We start from the raw sequence: 26,730 nt of genomic DNA on the forward strand, positions 1-26,730 counted from the left end.
GAGAGCGGTTGCCGCACCGCCCCCGCGCTCTCGGGCTCTTCGCGCCTTCGTAGTCTCCGTACCGAGCTCAGGAGCGATCCGCAAAGGGGTTAGCCTCGAAGCCGGTGTCGGTGTCAAGCGGTCCTAGAGACGATACTCTCGTACTTTACCCACTTGTGTTGCTGCTTTTGGTTGCCTTGTAATATGAGTCTGAGGGTGTGAGTATATGGAGAGAGCTGAAATACTGTGCGGTATCGAGTATTTAGCAACAAGTCTTGACGGAACATTACGCATCGACAGAACGGCAATACCACGTCGCAGTCACCAACATGTTAACTTTAAACGACAAAGAGCTCCTATCGAGCCGCAGTTCCCATACAGACGTCCCGGATCTTGAAAAGGGCGAAGCATCACCAGAGAAAGGAGCAGTGACTGACCACCAGGCATGTGATACTGGACATTACGAGGAGCAACTCAACTAATCAAGTACGCAGGACCACGAAGAAGTCGCTGAAGATGATGAGATTGGCGCCGAACTAGAGAAACACCTGACCCGCAAATCCACCAAGAGAGACGAACTCCCAGTTGAGAAATACCCGTTGACAGATCTCGACCAAGGTCTTGTAGGATGGGACACACAAGATGATCCTCTCAACCCACGAAACTTCGCCCACAGGAGCAAATTGTTCATTCTCTCCCTCGTCGCAGCCATTACATTCCTATCGCCTCTCGCCTCCTCCATCTTCGCACCGGGTATCCCCTTCGTCAATGCAGACTTCCACAATACCGCCCAGCTGCTGGGGAGCTTCGCAGTCAGTGTCTACGTTTTGGGCTTCGCTGTATGTATTCTTGTCGCATCCACTGTTATCCAGAAGAGTTATTCTTGTTACTAATTGATAGTCGTAGGTAGGACCACTCTTTCTGTCTCCCCTCTCCGAAATCTACGGTCGCTGTGTAGTCCTCAACTTCAGTAATGTCGTCTTCTGCGCCTTCACGCTCGGCTGCGCACTCGCACCCAACCTCGGTAGTCTCATTGCTATGCGCTTCTTAGCCGGTGTAGGCGGCAGTGCCTGTCTCACAATCGGTACCGGCGTCATTGCTGATCTGTTCGTTGCGTCGCAGCGCGGAAAAGCGGTTGCCATGTATAGCATGGGCATCCTCTTCGGCCCAATTGTTGGGCCGATTTGCGGCGGGTTCATTGCGCAGAGAGCTGGTTGGAGGTGGGACATGTGGGTCGTACTCATTGTCGGTATCCTTCTCACGGCGGGCTTGTTCATTTTCAACACAGAGACAAACCACAACGTCCTCTTGAACCGCAAGACTCTCAAACTCCGCCGAGAGTTGCAACGCCCGGAGCTGCAAAACGTAATGAACGCTTCCAAGCTCGCTGCAGCACTTACACCGAAAGCTATCCTTCTCAGTGGCATCACTCGGCCCCTAAAGATGCTCACCACGAGCCCGATCGTGCTCTTCTGCTCGCTATACATGTCCTTCCTCTTCGGCCTACTCTTCCTGCTATTCACGACCTTGACACCCGTCTTCCTTCAGACCTACGGCTGGGCGCCAGAGATGACTGGACTTGCCTACCTCGGAATAGGAATCGGCAACTTCCTGGGCATAGGGTTCGTCGCGAAGACATCTGACGCGACCATCATCAAACTGGCAAAACGCAACAAGGGCGTTTACGAACCAGAGATGAGATTGCCACTTTGTGTGTTCTTCGGCTTCTTGATCCCTGTGTCGTTCTTCTGGTACGGCTGGGTGGTTCAATACAAGGTGCACTGGGTCGGTAAGCTCGGCTCTTCTCACCCTTCACCCTTTTCAAATCGTTCCTAACTTTCTCGCTAGTACCTATTATATCTCTAATACCTTTTGGCTTCGGTTTGATGGGCATTTTCGCTCCTCTGCAAACTTATTTGATAGATTGCTTCCCACAATACGCCGCCAGTGCAATCGCAGGTATGACCTGTCTTCGATGCCTGTTCGGCGGTCTACTTCCGCTTGCTGGACCTTCAATGTACGAGACCTTAGGCCTAGGCTGGGGAAACAGCATGCTAGGCTTCATTGCGATTGCCTTCATTCCAGTGCCGGCGCTACTATTCAAGTATGGCAAGACGATCAGAGAAAGGTATCCCATCAAGTTTTAGGACGGAGCCGGGCAATGGGTATGGATGTTTAGTGATTCGAGGGGAGACGGGTGGATGGAGAGATTTGTGATGATATGATACCCTGTAATACACATGAGAATGTAGAAGTTTCAAAATACAACTTGCGCATATACACGTCTGCATTACGATACTACAAGTCTGTATCGATGACACCACGGCAGACTCGTGGAAGGTGATATCACTCCAGGAAGACGTAAAAAGCAGAGCACAAACACTGCACACCACCAGACCTCATTCCCACACTCAAACCACAAGACCAGTCTTCAGCCGCAGCTGGAGCTTCTGCATGGCGCGGCGACCATCTCACGAAACCAATGGAGAAAGAGGTCCAGCGGCTCCAACAAAAGCCTTCTTCACTTCCCAGTACAAGTACAACAAGTACAACAAGCCAGAAAAAAAGCCAGAAGAGCTCCTCAATGACTTCAACGACCGACCAGATATCCAGCCCACGATGGCATTTCCATGGCCGTGCGCCGCAGGACCAGAGCTCCGCTACTACGTTCACGTGCAGCGTAGCAATGGCGCATACGAGGATCTCCACAGGGGGAGATGCTGGGGGATGCAAGGAAACTCGCCGAGCTTTCAGAGCTTGACAAGATGGACAATCTGTAGCAAATCATGTATGGGTCCCCGCAGGCGTCATGTCGAGATGTAGCTTTCATTTACAATCTGTCCCTTGTCTCGGTCCGGCTCGTCGCCGTCCGTCTACCTCTGGCGCATCATCGGCTGTCACAGCACCTTCGCCAGTGTCAGGTGGGCTCAAGTCATCTACTTCAGGATGATAGGACGGCAGGGGATGAACTAGCAGGCTGTGTTGTTGCGGAGAAGGTCGGATACAAGCGCGCGGCCCTCTGTTCCAATGGATACGGTCGGGCTGCTTATGTCTGGCGGAGATCATAAACCGTAAAAACACCACGAAATACGTTGTCTTCATCTGCCAGATGACTCAAGTGCTTGACAATCCCGGACTTTGCTGCCAGGAATGAGAAGTGACCTTAGTTTCTGATTCTCTAGGCAGCATGAGAGGGTAGGCTCTTTCAAGAATCAGATCCACTTCTTTCCCTTGCAAAGAAGCGTCTCACACACGAAGCTGTGCCATGACGACACGGTTACACATTAAAGTTGCTGAAGTAGTGGAGATAGATAGGCTCAAGTGATGAGTGAAGTAACAAGCAACGCCTCCGTCCTGGGCGTGGCAATGACACAAGAAAAAGGGTATCTGAGAAGCCACCAACCCGCAATGCAATCGAGTGGGAGTGGGAGCTGGGGTTGTCATGCAGCATTCGACGCTCACATCGACAGGACTTCCAACTTATCTAGACACGCGTACCACCACGCATAGCTCTAAAGACTTTGAACCGTCGGCACATGCCTCGTTATACTGGGATAGAGTCTTTCGGTCCAACGTAACATGTGAGGATGTAGTCATTTTCATAGTTCCAAAAGCCGTTTGTTTCAAGGATCTCGTGGTCGGCGTAGATTCGCCCGCCGTATGCGATTCGAATCCTCTCGTCTGGGTCCAACTAGTCTTGTCAGCATACTATGTTATGTCCGACATAACAGATGTCGCATAGGTAATGGAAAAGACGCAAGGAATTACTCTAGGATGTAGTATATTGTAAACATACCTGTGCCTGCGTCTTAAGCTTCTCGCGGATGGACGCGATGGTTTCTCGCCTCCACACTGAAATCCGAAAATCTTGCGATGTGCTGCTGATGCGTACGCGAACGACAAAGTCCTGATCCAGGCCCAAGGCTTGCTCATCGACTGCATCGGCAACATCAGTGTTATCCTCGACCGCACTTGCCAACATGTCCTCTTCAACGAGACCAGCGGGCTCGATGATCAGCCACTCAGGCACCTTGTAGAGGGTACCTCTGTCATCGTAGACACCGCCCCAAAGCTGACCATTTGGACATGTGCACCCAAGGGCGTCAAGCAAGCCCTGCGCAGTGGCAACATCGCCGGTCTGTAGAGCCTCAGATGCGACACGAAGGCAGGCCCACACCTCAGATGAGCCCGTGACCCGTGTGTCCCACCAGTCTGCCCGCTCCTTGTCAAGTCGTCTTTGCGTCCAGGCCTGACTTGAAGGTCCTGTGAGCGGCTTAACGCGGTTTCTGCTCTTAGCGGTTGTGGGCGAGGCAAGTGTGTTGGGGAGTGTGGAGCGCTGATCGGCGGGAATGGGCGTGAGGGCCTGATTCGGGCGAACATTGGCCGCAGGCTGAGCGTTTGAACTGGAGGATGCAGCTACGTGAGAGCGGCCCAGGTTCCGAAGCGAGCCGCGCGAGGAAGGCACCGAGGCTTGCCGCGAGGACGGCGCATTGAGATTGCGCGACGAAGAGTTGGAGACATTGAGGTGGGCGACTGGAGGAGGAGGAGGGTCAAGTGCGCCGTCATTGTTAGCCGGAGAAGCGGCAGGACGAGAAGAGCAACAGCCCTAGGAGGAAGTCAGCGTCAAGCATTGCACTGAGGGTTGGCCATTGTTGTGAGACATGTCGCGTGCACACGACTAGTGACATACCATGGTGAGCTCGAGCACCCCTCAGCCCTGTCTCGGTACTATGATCGCTAATGATACAGTGAACGAACGAAAAGATGTGACAACAACGAGAAACGATTATCGAGAGTGATGATAGAACGATCGCATGAGCACAAGCTGTGCACAGTGAGAGCTTGGGAAGTCCAAGTGGCTGCGCTGTGGGGGAGTCGCTCTCCTGTTCTACTGTGTTCGAGGTGCGCCTTCCTCCAAGTTGAACGACCCAAGACGCCTGCCTCACTGTGTTAGTAGCCGCCGCCGCCGCCGCCGCCGCCGCCGCAGATGTGCCTTGTCTTCCCGTGATCAGTTGGAAGGAAGTTGGCCATTCGTGCCTTGCCACAATGCGCAGGGAAACCTAGACCAGTCTGATGATTTGAGTTGGCATTTGCGGCTAAATCGACGACCAGGTAATGCACGTCATGCCATTATCGACACGCGTTTGCGCCATTTCAACAGCCAGCGGCACAGATTACCACGTCGCAGTTCTCTGCTGCTGCATATTGCGTTGTAATACGTTTCACATCGTGAGCGCACATGTCACTCGCAGTTCGGCTTGCACCTTCACACTCGTATCGTGTGTAGCGAAGCTGAAATACATCATCAACCCTGGCGACGACCATTAAGCGCCGTGAAAGACAAGCAAGTGGCTCGATTGACAATCGCACCTGTCTCTGATCTACATCGTCCAGGTTCATCACGTTCGACTCATTGTCAACCTGTCCAACATCAGATCACTTTCATCACGCCATGTGCAGCACCTTGTCAACCCGGCTTCGTTGGAAAAACAAGAGTCTATTAGAGATTATTATGCGAAAGATGCCCGAGTGGCCGCTTGGGTACATTCCTGATAAGGCTGTACGCAGGGTATCAGGGGGTATTGTGCGATAAACCGACAGAAGCGACAGCCAAACGACCAAACCCCGGACAGTGGTATCAAAAACGAGAGAAACAAGTGCAGAGTGGTATCAATCTAGACAAAGGTGCGCATAACACAGAAAAGGCCAAATGAGACGTCTCCAACATGCCAATGCCGCACATTGCGTGACCGAAGGAAATGAGCGACGGAGAGTTGGTCCAAATACAAAACAGATCGGTTGCGAAAGGGTATATGTGATCCAGATCCTGCGTCTGGATCCGTATTGAAGATCCAAACCAGAAAATGGGGGTATCGGTGTCGTGGCCGTGCGGTCAAACAAGGGACTTGCGGTATCTTTGCTTTTCCGTCATTCCATCGTGACTGTCATCGAGAAAGGTCGGGTCTTCCCACCACACCTTACGCAGTTGTAGCGACAGGTGCGCTGCTTTTCGGAGCCTCACCAACGTTGACGGACTCGGGGGTGACATCAGCAATGGTGGACTGCTGAACGGGGACAACAGGTGTCTCCTCCTTCGCAGCAACAGCGGGAACCTCCACCTTGTCGGTGGGCTCAGCGGACTCCTGCACGGTAGCAGGAGTAACGCTCTCCTTCTTCTCCTTGGGCTCCTTCTTGCCTCCAGCCTTGGAGACGGTGCGAGCCAGGGAGCCGAAGATGCTGCTCCTCTTCTCCTTCTTGGGAACAGCAGGAGTCTCCTCCTTCTTCTCCACGATGGGTTCGGCGGTCGAGGTCTCGGGAACGGGAACAGCGGACTCGACACCGTTAGCGACGACGGGAGCGGCTGTCTCCTCGACCTTGGGTGTCTGCTCGGCCTGAGCGAGGGTAGGGGTTGTCTCGACGGCAGGAGACTTGGCCTTCTCCTTGTTACCAAAGAACTTGCCGAACGAGAAGTGCTCCTTCTCCTTGACGGGAGTCACAGGCTTAGCAACCTCAGTCTTGGGGGCGTCGAGCTTGGCCTCAGCAAGAGGAGCCTCGGTGGTCTCAGCAGCAGGAGCAACAGCGGGTGTCTCCTCGACTGGCTTCTGGACCTCAGGGACAGCAGTGGTCTCCTTGGTAGCATCCTTGGAAGCGATGGCAGGGATAAGGTCAGCCTCCTTCTTCTCGTGAGATGGGCTCTTGACCTTCTCGAAGAAGGAACCGAAGATGGAACCACGCTTGGTGGGCTTGGGCTTCTCGAGAGTCTTCTCGTCCTTCTCAATAGGAGCAGGGGCGACGACAGGTGCTGCAGTCTCAGTCTCAACAGGGGCCGGAGCAGCGGTCTCAGCAACAACGGGAGCGGGAGTAGGCTCAGCCCTCAGCTCATCGCCGGTCTTAGGGATGTCGGAAGTGATGACGGGAGCAGTGGTGGTGGTCTCGCCGATCTGAGGAGCGACGGACTCGTCCTTCTTAACCTCTGGCTCAGCGACGTGCTCGTCGGCCTTGTTGTCCTTCTTTCCAAGGAGACCCCCAAAAATGCTGGCACGCTTGCGAGAGACAGAGCGGCTCTTGCTCTTGGCGGCCTTCTTCTTGTTCTTTTTCTCGGCGTCGGAGGAGGAGCTGCTGGAAGACGATCCAGTACGGGTGGGACCAGCGGCCTCAGCAACTGGGGCTTCGGTCTCGGCAGGCCTGGTAGCGTCGGTGCTCTTCTTCGGGGCGGTGGGGGCTGTGGTAGCGGCCGCTAGTGTGGTGGGCTTGCCTACGCGTGATGTCAGCGCGCTGCTGTGGGTCTAGCCGGATCGTCTCGAACAAAAAAGTTATAACGACGCGACGCGTCGAAACAGAAAAGAAAAAGCATATATAGTCAGACTTACCAAGCTTGGTCTTCTCCTCCTTGTAAGCCTCGCTAGACTCGATACCATCCTTGGCTTCCTTGGCCTCAGCGATGGCCTTCTCGACGGCGACAAACCAGCCATCACGCTCAGTCAGTGTCTGAGCCTCAAAGGCATGCTTGTGGCCGTGGATCTTGAATGCGAATGCAATGGTTCCATCCTTGACGAGGTCGGTGGCATAGGCCTAGAAACAGTTAGTTGAAATCTTACAAAAGTGTGCAGGTCGATGCGCACCAAGTTCAGGACACCAGCAGGGCTATCCTTCTTGTCTGCGTGCTTGACAAAGTAAAGGAGGCCCTTGCCAGTCTGGCTGGACCACGCAGCGACGGGGTGCGCAACCTCAGGCTTCTCGCCGCGCAGGTATTCACCCAGGCTTGAAGCTGGGACGGGCTCCTCGCCGAACCAGAAGTACTTCTTGGCGAAGCGGAAAGCGCTGTCACGGTTAGCATGTTGCCGACACTCATTGCGCTATATGCTACTCACTTCTTCAGGCCAGGGGCCTTGTAGCCCAGAGCACCGCTGTAGATGGGCTCGGCGACCTTCTCCTCGACCTTCCCGTCCTCCTTCTTCTCCTCAACGGGAGCAGCGACAGCGGCGTCGCCCTCCACCTGGGGCTGCTCCTCGAGCTTGGGCTGCTCTTCAACCTTGGGCAGCTCGGCAGCAGGCACAACTGTCTTCTCGCCGGCAGCCTCGGAGACGGCGACGGGTGTGAATTCAATAGGCGCAGGGGCGGCCTCAGAGGCAACAACGGGCTTGGGTGCTTCGATAGACATCTTGTGTAGTTTGGGTGGGAGGGAGTGTGGGGAGAGAGTGCGCGAGGCGGGCGTGGGAGAAAAGATCAAGTAGGGAAGGAGCAAGCTTAGTGTTTGATTACAAAGTTTAGTGAAGGAAAGCTTGCTCTGGCAGGTACGGCGAGAGTCAAAGCAGGCTGACCTTGTGTGAAAATTCTGAAGCACAGCGGTGTGAGGAAGGGGAATAAGGAAAAGCTCAACAAATGACCAAGGGCTGCGAGATTCTTAAGGTGAGGGCGCGTTGCTAGGGGTTGGATTCGATGTGCAGGGATCCCGGCACACGAAATTGGTCTCGCGGCAGCACGCCCACTAGAGGACCCGCTTTGCTCTAGTCGTACCAGGCTTGGTCGAATAGCACGATTCACCAGCGTTATGCACACCTCACGTCCTGAAACGAAAAGCTGTGCATGCCAGCATCAGCCTGCCCGTGGGCGCTCGAGGGCGAGCGGCGCGGTGTCGTCCTCAGAGGCCACGGCAGTCTGGGACTTTGCCCTGCACGTGTCGTGATGGGCGTCCCGCTGGGTGGTGAGATGTTGCGATATCCATCTTGGAACAAGGTCGCCTGATCAGCCTGCCCCTCCTTTCACGACCCTTCCTCGGCGCGATTGACCAACCTGTGGAAGATCCTGACGAAGCAGCATGGAAGGCCACGACATTGCAGCCATCCAGCGTATTGGATCGAAGACGTGCGTGATCGTTGTGTGGCCAGGAGCATCCACCCTCTCACATGGAGGGACAGCTATTACACCAAGCATAGGCACGATCGACGACGGTATCGTGCGATAGACAGCCGCAGCTGCAGTACCGCATGCTCTTGCTGCTGCTGCGTCTCAACGTACCTGCTATCGGCAGGATCTGTAACTCTGTAACTCTCTGCCCGCCACCTTTCTCTCGTCGTGTAACAACACCATAGCACTTGCCCCAAATATCACCAACTTTCACCTTTGCACAACTCCAGCCTTCACGCCATGCCAAGATTGTCCGAGCATGCAAACCTAAACAGCAGCTAGTCTCCGTCCCAACGAATCACACGCTTTGCTCACCGCCCGAGCGCCGATCCCCGTTGGTGCTGGAAAGTCAGAGCCTTTGTTCACAAGAATGTTGACACCCAAATACCAAGTCATGTCGCATACTCAGACCATAGCCCAGCTCACACAGGCTTCACGACTGGCAAGGTCAAAAAGCTCGCACTTCGTCATGCTCAAGAGCTCGATGCTTGCTCGAACTTGCACCAAACAGCCATGCTCTCGTACTCCATGAAACCAGCACCGCTAACTCTGGCGAGCGCCCACATGTGTACGTGACACAATATGCACGATTGCACGACTACGAGAAGAACAACCTGCTAAATTGACAATCACAACCGGGCCTTCCCAAATGAGCACCACGGCAGCGCAGACGCCGATATAAAATCTTGCAGACTAAGAAATGACTCTGCAGCAGATCAGCCGAACCAGATGGTGGCCAGGATGGAGCCGGTCTATTGTTATCGAATGGCCATGGCTCACGTGAAAAGGAGACATTGTTCTCGTCCATGTCCACGGAGCAAAACCGCTGTTACGTTTCAGGATGCGTCGCCCAATTAATCTACCTTGGGGTGTCGACCACTACATTCACCCGAATATCCAGTCCCAGACGCGGGATGGATTTTCCGCGCATGTATGTATGTGCAGCATGCCTTCAACTCAAACGGTTGTTGCGGCGCGCACAGAGCATACCGCCTACGATATCCTCCGTTGAATGATCTGCCCGCAATCTTATTGGCCGTACCGATCCTCAATCGACTCACCGCCACACGCCCAATTTTGCGACTTGGGGCGCGTACCAAATTTTTGTGTTTGGACTGGTGCTGTCATACGACTCATTGAACATTTGGCGGCTGGCGCGTTCATTTAGTCTACAAGGAACCCTGAACCGCAATCAACCTCTCACAGACAGCAGGACCTTCAGATTGGTATACAGGACACATCGCGGAACTGTCGTGGAAGAATGGAGATGAAAGGCCGCAGATCTTAGCCCTGAATCTTCAACTTCCAGGGGCCTACTGCCAAGCGGCGAGCGGTTCGCAACAAGCCACACTCCACTTGACGAGTCAAAACGATAAACGTGCGACCGAGTTTACGAGATGAGGCTCTTCGCAGGTCGAGAGCAAACGAAAAGCCCAACGGTTCGGTGTCGCAAAGTGAGACGAACAATCTCTAGTCAGCTAGACAATAGAATTCTGATGGTTGAACCTAAAAGATTGACAAGTAACATCACTCCCGCGAACTCGCCTGCGACGTCCGTAAATTACACATCAACCCCATGCACCATCGCATCTTGACCCAAACTTGCACATCGATCACGAACATATTTTGGGTGTCAAAATAAGCTCAGACACTGGCGTTGACTTCCGCTGCAGTGACGGGAAACGTGCAAAGCAGCGCAATGCGTGTTGGTGGAGACGCGATGAGTGCCTTCCTCTTCTGGGTTCAGTGCGCGCGTGGCTTAGAGACACAACGTCACTTTAAACACCAAGGCACAACATCAATGTACGCCCTTAATGAACAGTAGTAATGGTGCATACTGGACACTTTTCAAAAACAACGACGATGCTTTTCGAAACATGGCACGATCTGACAGACTCTGCACTTGCGGCTTTGCGATTCACGACACCTCGTCGTCATCGGTACCACAGTCGCGACTACATGCAACTGGGCTCACTCGTACGGAAACGAAGCCAAACTCGTTGGTTTTCACATACTCAACATGGATTCGTGGTAACTCCAAGAGAGCCTGAGCACAGACACACTTCAACAATCACCTTCCCTGGTATGCATATCCGGGGTACCCGGAGATCCTCGCCTCCGCGCCTACCCAGTTCCCTGACCCCAACTTCACACAGCCTCCATTTCGAGGACGCATGATTGTTTGACGTCACGCGGGGAAGTGATCACTGACAGCACGTGTTCATGACAGCCGCAATCCCTGAGCAGCCACGCAGTACGGATGCTGCCGGAGGGGCGCATGAACAGACTTACCGTCATCGCCAAAAATGAAACTCGCAGAGACCTTGGGTCTGACCGTAGGCTCGCGACGATTTGACCAATGTTTCCAAGCGAACATTAATTGGCTGTCTTTGTTCTGACATTCCACAATCAAAACAGTGCACACCAGGCGGCATCTATATTGACGTGCGATCATACCGTGCTAAAGATAGAGACGCTTCAAACATGGCTGATACAGCGAGTGCGTTCATGTCCAAGCTTCACTCTCGCCGCTAAGTGGTACTCTCTCCCTGGCCTGTCAGGCTGTACGATGCAAATGTCACCTTCAGAGAAAATCTGGTACCTCACAGGCTGACTCTTATGCCGTTGTCTACGATGGTTCATACAGAGCCTCTTAAAATTACTCCCTTGATGGAAAGGCAGGAAGAGGGAAGCAGCACGACACTCTCATTCTTCCCGCTGGTCTGTCGTCCGCAAAAGGGGCTGATTCTCGCCCTCTGGTACTTCTGCACCCGCTGGGCCAGACTCTGAAGCTGGAGCTTGTGATAGTCCATACCACGCAATAGCCGCTACCATCGCAAGTCCATTCAGGGTACTAACTACTAGCGCGAAAATTCCTTTAGTAGTAAATCCGGCAGGCAAGGGTGCCGGGGGCGCAGGTTCGCCTCTGAGATCGAGCAGATCAACGGTATTACCAGCAGCGTTCCCTAGAGTAGAAATCGGCGGGCTGTTTCTTGCGCAGAGACTGTAGTGCTCGGGTGGGATAATGGTCGATTTCTGAATCTCGAGCGGCGCTTCGATAAAGGTTGCGATGAGGCCGGAGGCAACATGCCTAAAAGAGAGTGTTACTTGACGAGCAAGCTTCTATCATGCAAACACTGTGCGTGAAGAAAGGGAACTTACCATTCGATGTGGCAGTGAAACAGCCAGACTCCAGGGTTGTCGCTGCGGAATCTGAGAATCGCATGGCCATTGGGTTGAACCAGTACAGTATCGCGTCTCATGGGAACGGATGCTACTTTCGCTGCAGTATCTGCCAAATAGCTTCCGGCGTCTTCGTCTGAGCGCGCTATGACTTGGAAGGCATGTCCGTGAAGATGGAACGGATGTTTCTGGAAATGATCAGCTATCATCACAGGAAATAGAGATACAACAAACCCCATCGTCGTTGTTGTTGATAATGATTTCAACTGTCTCGTTCCCACCCAGCACGAACGAGTTGGTGTGACTGCCATACACGATTGGGTTGCTGGCATCTTCGCCAGAAGACATGACTGTGTAAAGGGTCGGGACCCACGGTTCAACGTAGGTATTGTCGTTGAAGAAAGCACTGTGGAAACGTGTCAACATAACCACTAAAGATCGAAGGCTGATGCTTACTAGTTTGCGCCATCTCCTAGGTTATCCATCTTGAGATCTAACGTGACTGTTCTATCAACAGTGTCGAGTGCAGCCAATTGATCGAGCGGTTGGATCGAAAAATCATCCAAGGGATCGAAAAGATCAATTTCCACGGGTGAGGGCAATTCTTGTGTGCTGTCAACCACGAGCCACCCAGTCACATTAGAGTTCAAGCCATCTGGAATCTCATCAAACAATTCCTTTGCACCCATTAGATGGCGATAATTCACGAAGACATGCTAACTTACCTCATCCATACTTGCTACAAAGGGAATGTTGGCCAGACTGTTGCTGTCGATAGTGAGAAGTACAGAATACCGTTGCCCCGCCGTGAGATAGAGCATACTTGCTTCAGTGGGCTTAGTGTAGATGCCATCCACTTCGACGACTCTCATTGAGCAGTCTTGAAACCACACGTATATGCCTGCAAAAGCAGCCATGTTCACCTGATGAGGTAAGCTCCTATTCATTCTATACAAGGTGAAGCTCTGTTACCATGCGTATCAAATACGTCCGCCCTGGCTGAACAGCAATGGTGACGTTCTGCGAATCGTTGATTAGAGCCGAATTGGGCACGGGTTCAGCGCCAGTTGGATTCGTGACGCTGATGAAAGACTTCAGAAGCGGCACCATCAGATCGTGGTACCAATCAGAGAATGACAGCACAACTTCCTCATCGAAATCATCTTTAAAGGGATCCTCCGGGTTGTGTACAATGAGCGGAGCACGAAGTCCGTCGGGATATTGACCTCTTGTGTGGGAGTGAAACCAGTATGTGCCTGGCTGATCAATCTACCCATACGTAAGCATTTCAAGATGCATCTTGAATCTGCCATTGAACTCACTTTGAAGTCATAGACAATGCTATCACCAGGCGGGATCTCGCACTGTGTTATGCCTGGCGGGCCATCCATATGGGCAGTACCGTTCATGTAAAGGCCATGCCAATGCAAGCTGGTTGTCTCGTTGCCTAGATGATTCCGCACCGTGACTACCAACTGCTCGCCCTTCGTGACATGAAGAGCAGGTATGGGCCATTGGTTGTTTATGCCCATTACAGGCCTGTCGTGTAGGGCGTCAGGATTGCGGTTGACCCACGTGACATTGAAATCGAGGTTCGTGACCTTGACGCAGGCGGCGCCATAGATGAAAAGCGACAGCGACCACAACGCGGTGAGCATTGCGTTGGGTGGTGCCGCGAAGCAGGCCAACAGTCGAGGTGTGAATCAAGAGAGGTCTACAAAGCCATCATGACCTGCCGCCCGCTTTTTCGGCAAAAGAGGAGCGGCAACTAGTTGTGGGGCAGAAGTGATGCCCAGAGACTTTGACATTCAGACCCGCAGGAAAATGGAGACCATAAGATCTGTGACTCAAGATCTGAGCCATTGGCCAGTTAGGCTTTGTTGATGGGAGTCCCTGTTGTGCGCTGGTAGGCATTACGTTTCACGTTTCTCTTATCTGATCAAGCTTGACCGCATTGGGCAGAAGCTCTGCTTGATCCGTCGACGCTAATCTTATCTGATGTCTTAGACCCGGACTGCTCCACTTGTACACATGTCTCATGAGCAAAGCAATTCTTTCCAATATGCCCTTGCAGAGGCGCACCAGATGTCGGGCGGTTCATCAAAGAGCGACTTGGGGCACTAAACATACCCGGAATTTAGCTTCGTGAGTGATTGCTCACGACAACGACCTGCCCAACTCAAAGTCATTTCAGCGTTGGGCAGCGTCACGCCCGCACATCCGCCATGGTTCAAATTTTCGCTGCTCAAGGAAAGCCTTTGAACAAACAGTCTATTTCATCATACTGACTGATGCAGTGTTCTTCATATGCTTGCGCGAAAGCCTGGAGACCAGCATCATCGTCTCAGTCCTACTCTCCTTCCTGAAGCAGACGTTAACTTCTGAAAATGACAAGCCTGTCTATCGAAAACTGGTTCAGCAGGTTTGGCTTGGAGTCATCCTCGGCGTCGCGATATGTACTGTCATCGGCAGTGCAATCGTAGCCGTGTTCTATCGTTTGGAATCCGATGTGTTCTCCCAGTATGAGTACATCTGGGAAGGCGTGTTCGGCCTGATCGCCTGCGCAATCATCACCCTCATGGGTGCAGCGCTCCTCCGTATCTCCAGAATGCGCGACAAATGGCGCGTCAAGATCGCTACTGCTCTCGAAGCAAACAATGATGCTTCGGGCTCAAGGGGTCTCCAGGTGTGGGGAGAAAAGTATGCGATGTTCCTGCTTCCCTTCGTTACAGTACTTCGAGAGGGTCTCGAGGGTGTCATGTTCATCATCGGTGCCGGTCTTGGGTTACCGGCGACATCTTTTCCACTGGCAGTGGCGTGCGGGCTGGGTGTCGGTGCGGTGATCGGGTATCTGCTTTACAGGTAAGGCACTTCGTGCTAGACGGCTGTTGTACGACTGACGGATCATAGAGGAGGTAGTGCGGGCTCTTTGCAGGTGTTTCTCGTTGCGTCAACATGTTTCTTGTATCTGATAGCCGCTGGCTTATTGAGCAAATCTGTGTGGTTTATCGAGAACTACCTGGTAAGCTCTCAGACGAATTTTCGATATAGAATTCCGCTCACAAAGTGTAGTGGAACGTCGCAATTGGAGGCGACGCAGCGGAGACGGGCGCTGGCCCTGGATCCTATGACATTCGCCGGAGTGTCTGGCATGTGAACGTAAGTTAGGCGTCCGTAACTTCCACTAGATGGTAGTTTGCTAACGGTAAACGCGACATCAGTGTTGTAGCCCTGAGATCGATGGAGGTGGCTGGTGGGGGGTCTTTAACTCGATCTTTGGCTGGCAGAACTCTGCTACCTACGGCAGTGTGGTCTCGTACAATCTCTACTGCGTTGCGGTTGCTACGGCATTCTTGGTTATGTCCTTCCGTGAGAAGCACGGGAGCTGGGCTCAGTACAAAGGCAGACGCAACGCTCGCATGTCCACATGAATATCGGCCGCGGCAGGGTATCTACGTGCATAAGATGCATCAATTGGGTGCAGCATAGCAGTAAACAAGGGATATCAATGAGAGGTTTCTGCGGCCTCCAGATCATCACACATGTAGTCATTGGTGAGAATACGCTGCCAATACTGCAAAATGTGAGCCCTTGCTAGTCAGTCTGTGAATGGATCATGGTGCGCCGCTGAAACCAGTCGACATTGAAGACACAATTTTACCATAACATCAGGCTTGGCCAGAAAGTCGATACCTGAGATGTTTACTTTACTCTCCAACGCGATTTTAATAAATAGACAATTCGGCAGGCTGATCGGTACAAAGTAGCTTCTTGAACGATTAGCCAGTCAGCGCCTACCTGCTGGTTGTTTCCTCTGACGTCACTCTTTCACTAGTGGCGGTCCGGTTCTTCAGCGCGGCACGACAAGTCACCCTGGACGAACCATGCAACATGGACTACCTCCAGCAGATACGCGCAAAATACGAGGTCAACAAGTATGCCATCAAACATTCTCCTTCTTATGGTATGTTAAATTATTGTCTAGGTACCTGCAGCTTATCGCAAGCAACGATGACGCTGTGGTTCGACCAAAACCTTCAATCGTCAGCGACTCTCTCAACGACCGTCTTGGCTATGCGATCGTACGCCTTGGTAATTAAGCCTCCTGGCCAACAACGAACCTGTCTGCTCACAAAATCTCACAGCGGTGCATGGTGCGTTCATAGTGCTTACCGAAGGCAGTTGCGCACACTTCGTTGCAGGTGGCAATAAAGTCAACCAAAAAGGCGCCTCCTCAGAACTAGAGTTCGGCACTGGGAAAGATGCCTGGTTGCACTCCAATGATGCAGATCTCCCAACGTGGAACTGGTTGTTCCGGAAAACTATCGCCAGCGATGCGTCTACAATACCAGCAGACCAGATAACCACGGTACCAGCACTGCAAAATACGAGTGAAACATCCGGGCTATCGACTGTAATCGGCCCACCTCATCTGACTTTCTATGCTGGGGTGCCATTGACATCGAAAGGTGGCCAACCTATTGGGGTTCTTTTCGTAGTCGACATAATCGAGCGTTCCTCACTATCTAGATCTGAGGCTTCTTTTCTGAAAAGTATTGGCGTTAAGTGCGTAGAAGTGCTCGATCGTGCCCGGGAACAGAGCTTCCACAACAGGTGGACCATCATGCGAGAGCAGCTCGACATGTTCGCACAGTCACACTCCATGTATAACCAAACGCTTGAAGAGTCACAGAATTTTGATGGGAGAAATTCACTTGACACCAGAACCAACGATAAGGGACTGGAAGGAGCGGCCCCTGACACAACGCCACCAGAAACACTGGCACGGTCGAAAACTCTGGAGACAGAGGACCAGGCGTCTGGAGAAACAGCACGCTCAGAAACTGACCACGTTAATCATAACACACGGCGCGACGGCACAGACGACGCACGCATCTCAACAGTGGAAGCTGGCAAAAACGATGAGCGCAGAAAGCGCAGTGGAGGAACAGGAGGAACAGTGCACAGAAAGGTCTTTCGAAAAGCTGCTCAGTGCTTACAACGTGCGTTAGATGCCGACGGGGTCTTATTTGCAGATGGTCTTGTTGGCTTCCATGGGGAAGTCCAACCCACGGCAGAACCAGAGCTCGAGCTTGTCAGGGAATTCGCACAACCGCCTTGGGGAGAAAAGGACGTATGCGAAGGCAAACCACAATCGAACACTCGAACCTTCACAAGCTCAGAATATCTGAAAGGCGTTCACATTGATCGGCCGACAGAAGTATTTGGAAGTGCCGACCGTTCCGATCAGCTGAACCCCTCGCCCACATCAAAGCTTTCTGCTGGGCTACCTGGCATCGACGATGGCTTCCTTGGGCGACTAATGGATAGCCATCCTGCAGGTGCTATATGGTATCTTACCGATACGTACATCCTGCAAGTGAGAGAAGAAACACTATTTGAGGTGGATCTTCAAGAAGAGTTGGCACGGTTACGTGTCACGTTTCCGAATGCTAAGCAGCTGATGTACGTACCGCTCATCGATCCCACATCTGCAAAACGCCTTTGTGCGTGTTTTGCGTGGCGAAACCAAACGAGCCCAACGTTCACAAGCGCAGCCGACCTTAGTTCTCTTCAAGTGTTTTTGCATGTGGTGGAATCAGAGATTGGAAGATACGACACAGCAGCTGCCTCAAAACAGAAAGAGATTTTCGTCTCTTCTGTTAGCCATGAACTCAGTAAGGCGTACCACGGCTTGTATTTCTTTACACGCTGACGTTATAGGAACTCCTCTTCATGGTATTCTCGGCGCTGTACAGCTTTTGGATGAATCTGGATTAGATCCTTTGCAGAAGTCACTTGCCAGCATTATCACTTCCTGTGGCTCTACACTCCATGAAACACTTACAAGTGTTCTATCGTACGCAAAGATCAACCAGTTTGAACGACGCCAGAATGAAAATCGTCACCGCCGTACCTCAGACCCTCAGTGGGCGCTCACCGAAAAACAAGGACTTGCCTCTGGTCCGGATCGAGATTTCAAAGGCCTGTATACCCGTACGAATGTCGCGATTCTATGTGAGGAAACAGTCGGCGTTGCGGAATCTGGAAGATCCTTTCAGAACTCTGCCGACGAAGAAGTCATTGTCGTTTGCAACATCAGCTACGAAGAGAACTGGTCTTATTTCACAGAGTCCGGCGCACTGCGGCGAATCGCAGTCAATCTCATTGGAAATGCTTTGAAATACACGAAGAAAGGCTCGGTGATTGTCTCTCTTACTGCGTCAAGATTGGTCAAAGACCCCCTCAGAGCGAGCAACGAGCTCACCTATGGACGAACGCTCACTCTGAGTGTCAAGGATACTGGGAGGGGTATGTCCAAGGACTTTCTGCAAAATCACCTGTTCATTCCTTTTACCCAAGAGGACTCAACATCCTCGAATGGTGTGGGATTGGGCATGTCAATTGTAAAAAGTCTGGTAACTCTTCTCAGTGGTGAAATACAGGTTCGAAGTGATGTCGGCTCAGGAACTGAGATTGAAGTTCGTTTACCAATGAGAATGTGCGATTCAAAAGACGAGAACGAGTCGTCGGCGACATTCATATTTGAGCAGAACATAAAGGTATTGCGTACTCGACGCCTTTCTATTATCATGTTTGGCTTTCCAGAGTTTGTTCGCGAATCTCTCAAGGCCTACCTCTGCGAATGGTACAATTGCGTCTTGCTGGACCATTCAGAGAACGCAAAGCCCGACATTGTGCTAGTTGACGAGGGAAATGAAGAGGTATTAGACGAGATCAAGAGGACCGCCCATGTGTACGGTCTGCAAGCCGTACTCCTGAGCGCTGTTCTCGTCATTAGCAGGATGGGCAAGCGCATGGATACCATACGTGGATACAAGAAGTGGGAAAGAATACCACGCCCAATCGGACCCAGGAATGTGGGTAAAGGGCTTCTAGGGTGTCTACCCAAGCTCGATGAGTTGAGGAAATACGGAAACGACGCCAAATCGGACACTTTAGACAGCCAATCGAAATTCGACGAGCGAACTGGAGAATTATCGTCTGACAGTACGAAAAACGTCCCGAATGAGCTTCCCATGTGGGCTCTGAAGAGACTCCAAGTGTCACAACATGCTAGGACTGAAGCGTTGAAAGCGGAGCGACCAACCTCACACAAATTCGCGAACCGAGATCAAGAGCCTGTTAGACCCGATCAACTGTCCAATCCGGACTCTGCCAAGTCAAACCTCGTACCGAATACCGGACTCCGGATTCTTCTTGTAGACGATAACGAACTGAATCTCAAGCTACTGGGGGTATTTTTCAAGAGGAATGGTTATCACAATACCCAGAAAGCGAGAGATGGGTTGGAAGCAGTTCACGCGGTGAAAGAACGCCAAGAGGGTTTCGATGTTGTCTTCATGGGTGAGTTTTATCATGTTTTCTGGAAACATGGTAGTCTACAGACTAATAATGCCTCAGACTTGTCGATGCCTATCATGGATGGCTTCGAAGCTACCCGGACTATCCGAAAGCTGGAAGCCGAGCAGATCCCTCCCGCGGCTACGAAAGCCGTTTTCATAGTAGCTTTGACAGGGCTGGCGAGCGCAAACGACGAGAAAAAAGCTTTCGACGCCGGTGTTGACATGTACCTCACCAAGCCTGTACAGTTCTCCAGGTTGTCGGTATTGCTGCGTGAGTACACCGACAGGACGTCGGAGACATCTAAGCTAGCGGAAGAGAGCCAATCCTAAAAGCATGGCTGACCTGTAATGGCTTTAGTAAGGCATACAGGCGTGTCGTTCACCGTCTTCGTCAGAGACGATAAAGCCATGTCACTTGTACTTGAAGAAGCACATTCTTGGTCGAGCGTGCGCTACGATCCTGCAAGATATCTCAGAAGATAACTCCGGAAGCAAAAATGCGTCTGATCTTCAATGAAGAAGCATTCGAGCGCAAGCGAAGTAGGGTACTCATTCAGAGTCGCTAGGTGCTGCTACACTGCAATGTCACAAGCCTTCCAGCATTTGGCCAAAGTGCAAGGTATCCCGTGTTATGACAGAATCGACAACGAATTTCAAGAAGTGGGCGCCTCGGATACATGCGATTGGTCGCGTAGACACTATGTCTGTTCGTATGGTTAGCTATGTCTAGCAGAGGAATATCATTGTCGTCAGAGGATTCTGGAAAAAGCCGTAGAGGTTTCATTTTAGGAATCGCCGAATGATACGTTCTGTAATTGGCAGACCTCATTCTGACTGGTAAGATCTCATCTCCACTTGCCGAGGAAAGACCAGACAGACCTTGTAGTCGTGGGCTGCAGCAGTCGAAGCGTAAAAGGTTCACTGTACCCTTGCGTTCCATTGTACTTAAACCAATCATCAGTCTACTGCTATTTTGTGTTTTCACTTCCTTTTTTGTTTTGTTCATATCAAGCACCGTCCTCGTCAAGTTTCGGCAAAGTCTCATCATCATGCCCTCCTTCAACCAGATTAGCAGGTCGGATGTAATTCGATGTTGCAAACACGAGATGTCCATATCGCGGCATGGAATGATGTCGTTCTGATAAGACCCATGCCGTCGGAGCTTCTGCATTCCGTAACAGGCCAATATGATAGCACCGCGGAGCTTGATGTATAAGCATTCCTATTGCCCGCATACTTCTTGTATTAATGAACCTGAGAATGCTGAAAAAAGGGGGAGTATAAAGTCGCTCAAGAAGTTTCAGATGACCGTTGTCTTCGTCGTTACAACTTCTCGCCATCAACAAACATGAAGTTCCAATCGGTCGCGCTCTGTGCGCTTAACCTTGCTTCTGTTACTGTTGCTCTGCCAACGTCGTCGAAAGGTATGTGTGATGATTTATCTGTAATCAACACCGCTCATGCAGCGTAGATCAGGATAACCAGAACAACGTCGCGTCGTCAAGACTTTCGACCTCGCCCATCTGGCCGTACACAAGCCCTTCATGGTATAATCCGTGGCTCAACCCATGGCTCAGTCCGTACATCCCGAAGTTGCCAGGACTTAATGGCCTCACAAGCGGTCTACCCGGAATCTTTCCTGGCAGTACAACTGGAGGTTCACTAGGAAGCGGAAAGGGAACTATAGCAGCACCCGTATCCCCTACCGGCATCTCTGCAGGACCCTTAGCAGACGGACTAGCGGCTCTCCTAGCAGGTCTTTCCATACCGATTGCAACACCTGTGGTTCCGGCAATCGTGCCAGCCAAGCTACCCACACAGGTCTCAACAGCGCTCCCCTCGCTACAGGCGGCACCGTTAGCCCCTGTAGTCATTCCAACCAACGTACTGCAGAACATTCCAGTAGCTGTACCAACGACTCTCGTTACGCAAGTCTTAGCCGCAGTGCCTACCCAGGTCGTAGCTGCCGTGCCTACCCAGATCGTAAATGCTGTAGCCAGCAATGTTTTGGCACTGCTCCCTACAGGATTGCTTCCCAACCGGGTCCCCGCTGCTGGTCCAACTCTTCTACCCTTCGGGCTTCTCGGAGGAGGCCAGTGATTTACAGGTGTCTGAATGAAACTGTGTTGTTTGGTGTTTTTTTTCTTTCTTCACACGGTTCGCGCAAATTGACAGACGATCGGGTTCTAGACATGGTTCTAGGCGGGGAATCTGCCAGCCTCAAGCATCGACCAAGTAATGGCCTTGTATCTGAGACTGGGATTTACCATCAGAAATTCCATGCATGAGCTTTGAGAGTCCCAAGCACTAGGCATCTACGCCAGTCAGGCGAACAGACTTCTTTCTACACCGCGAGAGCTCGCAGTTCTTACGTAGGCAGGGATGTTGTACTCGGAATACAATTCGAACCTCCAGTCACTGGTCTGATGCAGGATCTCCTTTGTTTTCCGCCGCATTCACCTCCCGGGATGTGGCTTGCGCCGGTGATGACTCTGATTACACGCATAGCTCCGCACTGGGCGTGCAGCAGTAATGCACCACCACCTCTGCACTCCCTTTGTACAACCCTCCATCCCCTGCACCATACCATCTGCATTCGTTTCTGGCTTGCGCCGATCCCCAAATAGGGGGTTAAGGCGAGGAAAAGCCTGGGATTGATTGGTACGTGGCGTGCTGAGACTCGGATTCTCAAGTCTACGCCAGACCTGCATTGCAACTATTGGATACCATGTGCTACGGCAGCAAGGACTGCAAGTGCGAGGACTGGGAGACGCATGGTGGTGGGTTGAATACGTGCTTCTCTATGTGCATCTAACGCCGTGCTACTCTGCATCGCAACTGAACCATAACTATCTAGCTCGTCCCATACACGGTACCGTAACTTTCTTCTCTGTTGTCGCTTGCTAAAAAGACCCATTGATTATGGTCTCCACACTTGGTGTCTTACTTGGCTTCTTTGAACAATGCAGGATAGGAACCATTCATGACGGCTGAAACAGCCTCTCGGTTTGCATGTATGTATACGTGCCAAAAATAGCGACCATTCTTTGCTAGGCGACGCGATAGATAGGCTCAGTTGGTCATCTGGTGTGGCTGAGCTCGTCCGTAGTCATCTGTCGACTTGTAGGTTGACGGGAACATTGGAGAACTTGGTTCGTTTTGAATCTCTGGCTCTTTCCCCCCGACATCTCTTTCATGTAGCCACAAGACCCTGACGTATATACACTGGCTCGTCTACCTCAGAAGCAGGCGTGGAAGGCTCTGTAGCAGGTGTCGAGCTCCCTGAAGCCACGCTTGAGCCGGTCGTTGTCCAGCGTGTAAGAGACTCGGAAGTAGAAGATGTGCGTGAAAGTGCACAGATAGACTCGTAGTCGGGCGCAAACTCTCTCGACGGCTCTCTTGGCGTGTAGACAGGAAGCGGCTCGACGTCATCGCCCTCGATGGACGACGGCAGTAATGAAGGTGGAATGCGAGGCAGAATCTCAAGGGGAGCGTTGTGACGGACAGTAAACACCTGGTCCTTGAACTTGATGCCTATGGTGATACCGAGTACGTAGCGTCTGGTAATGGTATAGGTCCTGAAGGTCGGTACGCACTCTGCGTCATTCACTAAGCGAAAGTTGGAAGTCAGGGCTTTGGTTTTGCCGAAAGCAATGGCTTTGTTCATGTTGGTTCGTGCGATGCAATAAACATGCTTTGAGACAACATCCTCAGGTTGTGTAAGGGTGTGGCCACACATGATTGTGGAGTATGTTGATATTGTTACTGAGAGAGAGTCGATGACACATTCTGCCTGTGCTTCGTTCGTTCGATCCCGAGTATTCAGTAAAGAGATGAAAAGTGGAATGTGTTGTCCGGGGGCGATCTTCTCGGGGTAGAGGATCGTAGGTACAATACTTGGCGGCCTGTTCGATGACCTTCGCAAGACCTTGTCGACCGTTGAACGGGACTGCCTATTGGCAGATTTCCATGCCTGACCGTACAGCACACCAGTCGTTAAGTTTGGCTCTCGGAGTGAGTTCTCGCGCAATGTGGGCCGGTACGACAAATTCTGCTTCACCTTCCATGCGCCTTTCGAACCGCCTAGAGTTATTCTTGCTTGAACGAAATAGGCTATCTGAGCCGCACCCCCTGGCACACTGGTTTTGATTTGGAAAGAAGGCGGGAGTGGGTGCGGTTCTCGCAGATAGTGAGCTCCCCGTGTAAGCCGGTTGTACGATTGTTGGGTTGTTTCCGGGAACGTGAACTCGAAGGTCCATGAGTATTTGTTTGGACTGAGCGTAGAGCGTGGCACGACCTCCCGTTCGTAGCTGAAGAAGCGTATGCGCTCTTCGAAATCCTTCCTCGTGTGTGAATCGGTGGAGGGCCGTGTCGTTCTCGTAATGCAGCTGCCGGCGAAGATGAGTTTGAAGGAATTGATGTGTACCTGCTCCTCCGCTATGAATGCAACTCTGCCGGTGACTTTGTCGCCCTGACCATACGTTCTGTCACTATCACCATCGATCAGGACGCGAAGTGTAGGTACAGCCATGTTGGATATTTGCTGGGTTACTGATCAGCAGCGCAGGGTCTGGCCTAAGATATAAAGAGCTCCAGATACTCCAGGTGATTCGCCCAACGGTCAGGCACGCGGCTTTCGGTCCTGTTCGGAGAATGTTTGCCGGGTTCGTAGGCAGCGCCAAGTAACGCGGGATTACTAGGCATGCAGTGAGGTTAGAGACACGGCAAGACCACAGAACACTAGGCTTTGGAGAGAGGCTGGAGAAAACTACTTGATCCCAGCATTATCACTGATTGCGCTGCACTGAACCTCTGGACGACTTGTTGAACACGCAAAGAATCCAGGAAATTGTTTAGAAGTGAGGCGTTACGCACACAATGTCCGGTACAGCTGAAGCTGCGTTGTACAAGGCATTGCGGCTGTGCGCAACCATGGAGCGGGACTTCTGTTGATCTAAACTCGCAACGACGGATTAGCACTCCGCTAGGGACCCTCGGTGCTAGCTGAGAAGAGCTGTCAGTCCGGAAGGTGTCTTCAACTTGCCGCCAAAGACGTCCTTGCTCGAGGAGCAGCCAAGGCAGCGTGAAGGCCTCGGCCAGTGGTCTGGAGCAAGCCACATTCGCACCCCAGGTTCGCCCCGCGATTGCGATAAGGCGGATCCTCGACGATTCTCAAGGGATTCAAAGTCTCCACGTGTATCCAAAGGATCCCCTGGTCTTTTTACCCCGTACTCCAACCCCCTGAGAGTTGATGAAAGCGTGGTTCTGCATGAGTGGTTATTGTGCAGGATACGAGCATTGGCACGAGTCGAGGAGGGGTAGCAGGCGGACTTGACTGAGCCACTTGCAACAGAGGTGCCCAGGCTACGACTCGGGTTGGAGAGGAACCGCATTGATGCATTTTCCAACACCGCCTTGGCTGGCGCCCAAGATGTCCACGCGGACCGACTCGCCAGAGAATGAGCCGGTGGATGCAGAGGCCCGCTGCATTCGTTGTCTTGGCATCACATCCGCCATAAGCTCGTGTCGAGCGGTGGAACAAGCGGCGGCGCGACGCTCAGAGCGTTGGTTGATGTCTGAGGCCAGGTCGGCCGTGGAATGTGGAGCAGCCGAGAGCGTGGGGCGAGCTCGGAGCACGTGGCTAGGTATCGATTGCAATAGACCGATAACGCATCTCGCAAACCAGAGCGGTGGTGAAGCAAGCAATCACAGTGTGGACAGACGTCATTCTGGACATACATGACTGATGCTCTTCTACCCATATCTGACCGACAATGCGATCGACGGTCTGGCGGTGAAGCTCGCGAGAGGCATGTGTTGACTTTGGAACATTGCTTCTCCGCCAAATCTGAAGTTGCGTGATGTACATCTCAGGCCTAGCTGACAGACACACTGTTGGTTGTGAGTAGCAAGTATGTAGACTGCTGTCTGCACACGGGATTCGCGACATGGAGAGGCGCCAAGTGCCCGCGACGCGCCTTTCACGCGTCAGGGTCTAGCAGTTGTCGGCGCACCGACGCAATCATCAACACCTTCACACATGACCCCTCTCACAAATCCACCACGCCGGTGACACCCCCGACCACTGTATTCACACAATGCCGCCTCGGAAGAGCAATCCGCCTGCAGTCCCGATCGAGGACACAGAACCAGCTGCTACAGCGCCCACCGATGAGCCTACCGAAGCATCACCAGCCTCGCCCATACCGACAAAAATCTACAAAGAACCCAAGCCGCCCAAACCTCGAGAAGACGATGCCCTGAGCGTAGAAGATCTTAACCTCCCCAAATCCATCGTCCAACGCCTCGCAAAAGGCGTCATGCCACCCAACACACAAATCCAGAAAGATGCACTCCTGGCCATGTCGAAAGGCGCAACGGTATTCGTCAACTACCTCACATCTGCGTGCGTCCCCACGCCTCCTCTCTCCCCGCGCGACCTTGCGCTCTTCATCTGCGCAGTGCTAACTCTGAGCACAGCGCCGCAGAAGAAGCCCTCCGCAGCGGGCGCAAGTCCGTCATGCCGCAGGATGTCTTCGCTGCCATGAAAGAGCTCGAATTTGATTTCATGCTCCCCCGCCTCGAGGCCGGAGTCAATAAGTTCACGAGCATACAAGCAGACAAGCGCAACACGTATCGCAAGAAGATTCGCGACGAGAAGAGGGCCAAGAATGACCCGGACGGTGTGTCGGAGATCACAAACGGAGGCACAAGTTTTATGAGTGCAGGTCCTGCGGGCGCGGAGGACGACGAGCCACGGGCGAAGAAGGCGAGGATGGATGGCGATGCTGCGGAGGCAAGTGATGAGGAGGTGGGAGATGAGGCGCAGGACGTCGAGGATGAGGAGGTCGAGGATGATGAGATTGTCGAGGACGAGGCGCAGGAGGAAGGGTTGACGGAGGATCCCATCGAGGAGCGCGAAGAGAAAGAGGACGAGCAGGACGATGACATGGGTGATGGCGACGAGAGTGATTGAGTGCGCCATGAGCATGCATACCATCGGCGTTTTGGCTCAAGGCCATGGAAGGATATCCAAATCGAATCAGGCCTTACAGGAGAGACTTCAAAAAGGTCAACTTCTCACAGATGCATGTAAACATAAAAGCTGCTGTGCGTGTTCATTCCAAGCTCGTATAATCATGTGCCTAATCGACGTTTCATTGCAGGGTGCCTTCGGGGCCTTCGAACGAGCAATGCGTGGAAGCCGTTGTGCCTGCTGCATATTGCCCTAGGACCGCGACTCGGCATGGAACTGGCTCCTTCGTGCTGTTGGTATTGCCATTCGTTTCATTAT

At 52.4% G+C, this 26,730-nt stretch overlaps 9 protein-coding genes across 9 annotated transcripts, besides 2 other annotated features; 5 read left to right on the forward strand and 4 right to left on the reverse strand.

Annotated features, from left to right (window-relative positions):
- Positions 1 to 308: 308 nt before the first annotated feature.
- On the forward strand, positions 309 to 2,126 carry EKO05_0001493 (uncharacterized protein; the record flags this gene model as incomplete). Its single annotated transcript, XM_059635684.1, has 4 exons — positions 309 to 422; positions 474 to 818; positions 886 to 1,768; positions 1,828 to 2,126. 4 exons carry the CDS (start codon positions 309 to 311, stop codon positions 2,124 to 2,126), a joined length of 1,641 nt encoding a protein of 546 aa, XP_059491667.1.
- Positions 2,127 to 3,523: 1,397 nt separating this feature from the next.
- On the reverse strand, positions 3,524 to 4,667 carry EKO05_0001494 (uncharacterized protein; the record flags this gene model as incomplete). The annotated part of the gene is made up of 3 exons (XM_059635685.1): positions 3,524 to 3,670; positions 3,776 to 4,585; positions 4,656 to 4,667. The coding sequence occupies 3 exons, from the start codon at positions 4,665 to 4,667 to the stop codon at positions 3,524 to 3,526; spliced, it is 969 nt and encodes a 322-aa protein (XP_059491668.1).
- A 268-nt stretch (positions 4,668 to 4,935) lies between these two features.
- Positions 4,936 to 4,964: a tandem repeat.
- Positions 4,965 to 5,957: 993 nt separating this feature from the next.
- On the reverse strand, positions 5,958 to 8,140 carry EKO05_0001495 (uncharacterized protein; the record flags this gene model as incomplete). The annotated part of the gene is made up of 4 exons (XM_038937166.1): positions 5,958 to 7,234; positions 7,350 to 7,551; positions 7,602 to 7,800; positions 7,851 to 8,140. The coding sequence occupies 4 exons, from the start codon at positions 8,138 to 8,140 to the stop codon at positions 5,958 to 5,960; spliced, it is 1,968 nt and encodes a 655-aa protein (XP_038802251.1).
- Positions 7,906 to 7,942: a tandem repeat.
- Positions 8,141 to 11,592: 3,452 nt separating the features above from the next.
- On the reverse strand, positions 11,593 to 13,727 carry EKO05_0001496 (uncharacterized protein; the record flags this gene model as incomplete). Its single annotated transcript, XM_038937188.1, has 7 exons — positions 11,593 to 11,977; positions 12,049 to 12,257; positions 12,304 to 12,475; positions 12,526 to 12,746; positions 12,795 to 12,992; positions 13,042 to 13,338; positions 13,392 to 13,727. 7 exons carry the CDS (start codon positions 13,725 to 13,727, stop codon positions 11,593 to 11,595), a joined length of 1,818 nt encoding a protein of 605 aa, XP_038802252.1.
- A 950-nt stretch (positions 13,728 to 14,677) lies between these two features.
- Positions 14,678 to 15,500, forward strand: EKO05_0001497 (high-affinity iron permease; the record flags this gene model as incomplete). Its single annotated transcript, XM_038937459.2, has 4 exons — positions 14,678 to 14,931; positions 14,980 to 15,091; positions 15,142 to 15,228; positions 15,291 to 15,500. 4 exons carry the CDS (start codon positions 14,678 to 14,680, stop codon positions 15,498 to 15,500), a joined length of 663 nt encoding a protein of 220 aa, XP_038802253.2.
- A 1,193-nt stretch (positions 15,501 to 16,693) lies between these two features.
- EKO05_0001498 (uncharacterized protein) lies at positions 16,694 to 19,766 on the forward strand (the record flags this gene model as incomplete). The annotated part of the gene is made up of 3 exons (XM_038937165.2): positions 16,694 to 17,747; positions 17,794 to 19,437; positions 19,495 to 19,766. The coding sequence occupies 3 exons, from the start codon at positions 16,694 to 16,696 to the stop codon at positions 19,764 to 19,766; spliced, it is 2,970 nt and encodes a 989-aa protein (XP_038802254.2).
- Positions 19,767 to 20,784: 1,018 nt separating this feature from the next.
- Positions 20,785 to 21,536, forward strand: EKO05_0001499 (uncharacterized protein; the record flags this gene model as incomplete). Its single annotated transcript, XM_038937607.1, has 2 exons — positions 20,785 to 20,860; positions 20,908 to 21,536. The coding sequence occupies 2 exons, from the start codon at positions 20,785 to 20,787 to the stop codon at positions 21,534 to 21,536; spliced, it is 705 nt and encodes a 234-aa protein (XP_038802255.1).
- A 1,093-nt stretch (positions 21,537 to 22,629) lies between these two features.
- On the reverse strand, positions 22,630 to 23,967 carry EKO05_0001500 (uncharacterized protein; the record flags this gene model as incomplete). Its single annotated transcript, XM_038944989.1, has 1 exon — positions 22,630 to 23,967. One exon carries the CDS (start codon positions 23,965 to 23,967, stop codon positions 22,630 to 22,632), a length of 1,338 nt encoding a protein of 445 aa, XP_038802256.1.
- A 1,567-nt stretch (positions 23,968 to 25,534) lies between these two features.
- EKO05_0001501 (DNA-directed DNA polymerase) lies at positions 25,535 to 26,412 on the forward strand (the record flags this gene model as incomplete). The annotated part of the gene is made up of 2 exons (XM_038937590.1): positions 25,535 to 25,842; positions 25,917 to 26,412. 2 exons carry the CDS (start codon positions 25,535 to 25,537, stop codon positions 26,410 to 26,412), a joined length of 804 nt encoding a protein of 267 aa, XP_038802257.1.
- Between the last annotated feature and the right edge of the window lie 318 nt (positions 26,413 to 26,730).

Source organism: Ascochyta rabiei, chromosome 2 (assembly GCF_004011695.2).
Source record: "Ascochyta rabiei chromosome 2, complete sequence".
NCBI lineage: Eukaryota > Fungi > Ascomycota > Dothideomycetes > Pleosporales > Didymellaceae > Ascochyta > Ascochyta rabiei.